This window comes from Polyodon spathula, chromosome 13 (genome assembly GCF_017654505.1).
Source record: "Polyodon spathula isolate WHYD16114869_AA chromosome 13, ASM1765450v1, whole genome shotgun sequence".
Lineage (NCBI taxonomy): Eukaryota > Metazoa > Chordata > Actinopteri > Acipenseriformes > Polyodontidae > Polyodon > Polyodon spathula.
The window spans coordinates 4,613,785-4,620,932 of record NC_054546.1 but is presented as its reverse complement, the minus strand read 5'-3'; the positions used below and the strand labels follow the sequence as shown (position 1 = coordinate 4,620,932).

General features: G+C 32.6%; 1 protein-coding gene across 14 annotated transcripts in view; it reads right to left on the bottom strand.

Annotated features, from left to right (window-relative positions):
* Positions 1 to 438: 438 nt before the first annotated feature.
* Positions 439 to 7,148, bottom strand: part of LOC121325767 (transcription factor COE3) — a 90,421-nt gene continuing 83,711 nt past the window's right edge. For 4 of the 14 annotated variants that reach the window (XM_041268764.1, XM_041268762.1, XM_041268763.1 and 1 more), the window contains exons 14-16: positions 6,168 to 6,356; positions 5,511 to 5,600; positions 439 to 3,099 (exon numbers count right to left, since the gene is read on the bottom strand). In XM_041268764.1, coding sequence (XP_041124698.1) covers positions 3,068 to 3,099; positions 5,511 to 5,600; positions 6,168 to 6,356 — 311 coding nt within the window. In that variant the 3' untranslated portion in view covers positions 439 to 3,067. Of the gene's footprint in view, positions 3,100 to 4,896; positions 4,951 to 5,510; positions 5,709 to 6,155; positions 6,357 to 7,148 lie in introns of all 14 variants that reach the window. The other 10 variants (XM_041268758.1, XM_041268760.1, XM_041268754.1 and 7 more) reach the window with 5 other exon arrangements.

Below are 7,148 nucleotides of genomic sequence, written 5' to 3'. Positions count from 1 at the left end.
TTCCTACCGTATTATTATTTAAAGAGAAGATGTTCTGACAAGTTTAAAGTCAATTATTATAAATTCATGGTTATACACATACATAGTTTAAGCTTCAGGGAAAAGTTGAATCCTAATCATTGCTATTGAAGTTCTTCCTCAGTGTTAAAGGTTTTACAAAAATAAATAAATAAGTATCTGATGTGTAATACGAGGATTATGTGCATTTAAAAATGCTGTTCTCAAGAAGGAAGTAGAAGCTTTTTTTCCAACTTTCAGTTCTGAAAGCTTATTCTATGGATTATTTAAGCAGTCAAAATCATTTAAAATCCCTCATTTTTGGGGGTATGTTTTCCCTTTTTTTCTTTGCATTTTTCCAAGTTCTTGTATGACAAAAACTCCAAACTAAAAATACTGGGAAAGGGAATTCACAGACAAGAAATACTTTAATTAAATATTGTGTAAAATGAACATTTTTATACAGTTAAATATCTGAAAAAAATGTACAGTTAAAACAATCTTGTAGGTTCCCTAACAGTAAAGTCTACCATTTAGTGAAGCGTTGAGATTGAAGGCAACGAAGCAATGAGTGCATGGACTAATTCAGCTAATACACAAACCAGATAATGATGAAACTTGCAAACTTTCTTTCCATGACCTTGAGGCTGTCTTCTTACTTTCAAGGTGACTTCTTAGGCTTTTCCACGTAGCTAAGCCTTGTTGAGCTATCACAAAGCAAATGAGTTGCACATTCATCGTTTATTTGATACTCTCGTTTCCATATATGGAAAAATAAAAAGTAACTAAAGTGTGCAGTTTTGCCAAGAAGATTCACCCCTTTTTGGTTTGAACCTTGATGCTGTAGTCTGCAAAACATTAAAACTATTTGCAAAGTGTCAGTGCAATGAAAAAAGCAAACAAAAAAAACAACATAACAAAAAACATGCCTCAATCTGTTAATTTGGCACCGTCAGGAAAGTAAGATAAAAAAAAGACTACTGCTACAGACTGCTACAGTACTTCTTTTGGGAATAGTAAAAAAATGTCATGTACAATGTATAACATTTATACTTGATCTTGATCTATGATACAATATAAAATCTGTTTTCTTTAACACTTCATAGGCTTCCATACTGATTTGCAGAATACAGCAAAATAGAGGCAAAAGGGGAGGGGGGAGGGGGCGTGATTTTAGTTCACATTTCTAAAAATGTTTGTACTTTTTTTTTATACCATTGATCATCGTTATGGAGTGATGGTTGGCTATTGTTGGGTAAGTCCATTATTAAAACAGCACAAAATCTACTCTCAAGAAGTCCACTGTTAAGGCGGCATAAGAGTTTTTTTTTTTTTTTTTTCTGACAAATTTTAATAAAACATCAGTGATTAATGTATGTTCCATTCCAGATTTAGGAGTCTGTATTTTTGTTCCATGTAAACACAGTTCAGCTATGTGGCAAAGTCATGGGTGATAATTCAAAATGACTTTTTACATTCTAAAAAAAAAAATAATAATAATAATTAAAAAAATCTTACAACCACAAATTGAATCACCTCTCTGTGGCTGTGTTACATGCACATTTTTCTACTAGTATTCATTACAACCATGTGTCACAAACAATTTATTTGACTATACAACAAACAGTTTTTATTCCAAAAATTATTCATTTAGATAACTTAAAAATTAATATAAAAATAAACAATGAATTTGACTTTTCCTCAAAATAAAAAAAATTAAAAAAAAATGGACGGAAAGTCTCAACAAAAGTAATAAAAAATCTGAAATACAAATGAAATGTATAGACATTGCAATCTAGTAATAGAAAAAGAAGCGTGAAGGAAGGCAGCAGTTCTTGGCTTAATGCTCTTTACAGCATCACAATATCAGGCCTTGACAAACAATACATACAAGATCAAATAAAAGGATGGAAATCAATATACAAAATTTCAAAGATAAATACAATATTTATAATTGATATGTTACAAAAATTCCCTTAGTGACCGCAGGTGTTTATGTGAAAGAAGGTGTTTCAATGAATAAGACTATTTTACTCCTTATAAACATCATAAGGAATACAACTCTGTACTAAATATTTAAGTGGATCTGAAAAAATTCAAGACAAGTGTATAAATATTTAGCTACAACTTTGGCAAAATCACAAAAGTCTACAATTTTATAACCACATACAAAACACATTAGGGAAGAAGGATCTAGAAGTCAAAGGACAGCTTTCTGGTACAAGAAACAGACTTCACAGTAGCCTAAGAATGCAATAGTATACAGTGCTAGCAAAAAGTTGAAAAACATTGCAGATCACACTTGCTTAACAGGAAGCTCTAGCAGTGGAAGTATATTTTTAACCAACAAACAGTAGCATTGTATCTCTGTCAATGTGCTTGTTGAAGGCAAGAGAATAATTTTTGCAATATCAAAGTTACAATTTCTAACTACAATAAGTTACAAAGTTTCTTTTTTTTTTTTTAAGATGAAGTAAGCATGATAAAATGTCCCCCAACCCTTCCCTGTGTCCCCATTGTATTTTCTAAATCATATATTTACTTATTTATTTTTCCAGTTCAATGGCACATACCATATTGGCCCCCCTTTTCTCTCCACACAAACCATATTCACATTTAGGAGATTTAAGAGAAGTGAAAAATGTTCTGTGCATTTTACATCAGTGTTTTCATGAAAATTAAAATGGTGCATCCACAAAGTTTGTCCCAACACATAGCCAAAATCAGAAATTTTATACAAAATGGGGGGGGGGGGGGGGGGGGGGTAGTTTTTGCTTTTTGTTTGTTCCTTTTTTTTTCTTGAAGACTGAGAAATGTGAAAATATGAGAAAAGATTCAGTCAATAAAATGGAATTGTTCATGAAGTCGTCGCTTGCATGTCAATTCTTAATAATTTGAATAAAATCTTTGAAACAAAGTCTTTTTTTTTCTTCTGAATAACAGAATTAGCTGCTGATTTTAGTCATGATTGATGACACTGTTTCTATCAGCATCTTCTATATGTACTAAACGTGTCCTTTAAAACCCACTGTGTGGAAGCTTGATGCTGCTGAAGGTGAACAAGTGCAATTTACATTGGTGGGACGACCAGCCCGGACATTGCTGAAAGAGAGAAAAAACAACCTTTAGTTACGAGAAGCAACGTACTGTACTTCATTACAAACAAAGTATGAAAGCAATAACATTTATGCACAATTACAGTAGGTTCTTAATAAATATAACATATCATTACTATATTTGATCAAATGCTTTTCTGTATTTTGTGATTCCTGAAAGATCCATAATATTGAGAGGGGGGCGGTCAGCTGAAATGTGCCTTTCTAAGGCATTCTACAAAGACTTCACTTTTAAAAAGAGGAGGATTTTGACATTTCCAACGGAAAGTATCCTGCCTCCCACATGTGTGATATTTCTCTTAGTGTTTTGTTAATGGCAAACAGTGGCCCAGACTCCCTGGAGGCTGCCTTTCCTGACAGCTGAGAAACAACATGGCCACTTCTGGTAACGTTAGATACGGCCAGCTCTCTCGCCAGTCAAGGACCAGACACTTCTCAGGTTCCCTAAATTTAAATCTTAGCATTCTCGTCTACTTTCTTCTAGCATTTCTGACATGGTTAGGAGACCTCGATTTTCGCATTCTTTTATTTGTATTTTATCATAATAACCCAACTACCATCTCAAGGGCTCTCTTATATCAAAGGCATTTTCAAGACCATCTGTCTGGAAATCATTAGCCAAGGTGCCACCCAAAGACTTAAGATTTATATACTTGGTCAATCCGCTCATTCTTAACAATTAGGCACCCAGTGAACTGGCAGAATAAAAATGATTTGAATCCCTTCCGCTTATTTGTAACGTCATGGTTCAGGTGATTTTAAGTTTGGAGCTGAATTTGATAACATGAAATTCCTCATTAATTTGTGTACAGCAAATATTAATAAGTATGTGCATGTAGTGACATGAACTTTAATTTGCCAGTTCATTAATTCTAACAATATTAATCTTGGATACAGACTACAGCTAAAACTTATTTTTAAAGTGAACAATTTGGCAATAGCTATTTTGCATGAACCTTTCAGAACCAACAAGCTATATAGTTTATCCTCATTTACAACAATATGAAAAAATATATATATATATATATATATATATATATATATATATATATATATATATATATATATATATATATATATATATATATATATATATATATATATATATATATATATATATATATCTTATATATATATATAATATATATATATATTTTTATTATAATAATTGTATTATAGACCTAATTGGTAGTGCTTACATGCATTAAATCAGGTGATTGCTATTCATACAAAAAACATACACAACATAATTCATTAAATCTTTATGTAGCCGGTCTCCTAATGGCTCCATTAATACATCAAGTAGCTGCATTGAAGATATACATTTTTACCAAGATATAACATTAGCCCTAAATCAGTAAAATCTCAATAGATATGCTTTTAAAAGACAAAGTGTTTTCTTTAAACAGCAGTACATTAAAATAACTTCATCATCACCAAGTACTTGTCTCAGAAACACTGTAAATTTATAAAAAGACTTAAATGGAGCCTGAGCACAAGGGCAGCATAGCAAAGATAAATATTAGACTCTTCATTTATTTCAGATTGACTTACTACTGATATATGGGCCTTTTAGTTTCAGAGTCTATATGACATTAGAGTAGCAACATTTAGAAAACATTTATTACTACTATTAACATTATTATTATTATTATTATTATTATTTATTATTATTATTATTATTATTATTATTATTATTATTATTATTATGATTGACTCACATGCAAATATAAATGAATACATTTCATTCACAAACAATCAAAATAAAAATGGAAACCCTTACTTTTGTATCTATTCAAAACCTCAAACTATTTTGAATAGTAATATCCCGGTAAAACTGTTAAAATAAAATGAATAAATAAACATAAGTCATTTTGCTGAATCAGAAAGCAGATTTTGTAAAGAATGCTTTTTGTCTTAAACTTAAAATTCAACAAATATACTGATTAAATGATTCATGTTTGATTTTACAAATAACACAGAACAGAAAATAAAATGGAAAGGACATTCAATCTGTGTTTAACACTTAAACTACATCTATCATTCAAGTTTTAATTTGGCTACACGTGTGATGAACATCATTACGGAAAGCATTATGATTGTGCTGCTATCTTGCCAGGACATTCTCAAAAATATTAAATTCAAGGGTATTTTTTTCTTTTCTTGCCAAGTAAATATACAGTCAAATAAACAAATACATGCATGAATAAATAAATTAAAAAAAAATACAAAATAAATAAATAAATAAATAAATAATATATTAACCTGAATAATGATATATGGTAATACTATGGCACATTCAAATCATAAGTCATAAAAAAAGAAAGCACTGTATGTCAAGCTTCTCATTATGTGAGAAGCCTGTGGGATACTAGAAAAGGAGGGAGTCCAGCTCACCTTGAAGTCCATTTCCATTTGCACTGGTGCAAGAGGGAGGAGGAGATGCTTGGGGCCTGACAACAGGGGCAAAGGCGCTCTTTTGTTTCACTGCAGAGATGACATTGGCAGGTGAGAATGAGAAAATGCCGTGCGTACTGCTACAGTTTGAAGGGAGGGTGACCGAAGAGGCTGCCATGGTAGGGCTTGATGGCACTACTGCAATAAAGCAAAAATAATCACGACTCAGAGAGGGTTGCATGGCACAAATGGAAAAAGAGGACGATAAGGCCTTGCCTCTTTAAAATAATAATAATGATTGGGGGGGATAAAAAAAATAACCACAAGAAAACAATTATGGGAAAAAATAGATATGAAATGTCCTGTCTTGGCCACTCTCTGGATAATAGGTTTTGTGTTGGACTCTTTTAAAAAATCGATTTAAGAACCCTAATTTTTATTTTTTTAATTTTTTTTTTTTTAAGCATCATGTAATGGATCGGCTAATAGCATTTGTTTTCTCAAATTTGTTTAATTACTTCAGCATAAACTGACTGTTGTATTCAGCCTCCAGAGTCACCCCTCCTTTTATCCAGTAGCACACATCATACACAAAATAAAAATAAAAAAAAACGTAAGGAATCTGAGATGAAGATCAAGAAGTACCTCGATACTTACTGCCGTAGGGGGAGTTGGCCGACGAGCCATTGAGGAATCCAGGAGAGCTGGGCACCCCTAAGTTTGGCATTCCTGTGTTGCCATAGCCATTCATGCTATTGCTTACTGTGTTGTAGTTAGCCTGCTGAGGAGTGCTGCTTGGGACATAGCCACGTGGGGACACGCTGCTTGTGTTGCGGCTATAACCTACTGTTGGAAGAAAAAAAAAAACAAGTGTAAAGAACAAGAAGAGAAGTGTTTCCCAACATCAAACAACATGCTGCCTACATTCCTAGCACCAACTCTGCATTTCATCAAGAGAGTACAAGATGATCCTCTTTCTAACCTGCTTTTGCATTTTGTTTTTTAGCTCCAAGAGGTACAGCATCTGCATTTCTCTTTTAGCAGCAAGTGAGGTGGCTTATTCTTTTTTTTTTTTTTTTTTTTTTTTTTTTTTTGTGCGTGCGTGCGTGCTATTCTAAGACAGCCAACAAAAGCCTAATTCAATCTGAATCGGCCAGCTAGCTTCACTCCTGTCTTCAGCAACAATTATCAGCAGTACTGATGCCAGGATTGTACCAATGAAGTGAATGAACCTGAGCTCTTCACAGACCCTCAGAAGCCATGTCTGACAAGGAACAACTTGTTTAGTTTTACAGTGATTCAGCATTAAAAGGCTGCAAGGAATGTGCACTGTTTTTGAGATTGGTATGTTTCGTAAGGTCTTTGATTTGAAGAATGCACCATGCTGTCAGAATTCTAGCTCAGTAAACCAAGGGGCTGTGTTTGGATACACAACTTACAAAATAAAAACATGATAACAGTTATTAAATTAGTTTGAACTGAAACGGGGACTTTTGAAACATTACTACTGCATTATTACATAAAACATTCTTAGTCAGATAATAAAATGTTGCCAAATTCCCTGAAGTAAAAACAACCCAAAACTTTGAGTTATTTGAGAAAAGCAGCAAAAAACATACCTGAAAACAAATAAGTAAA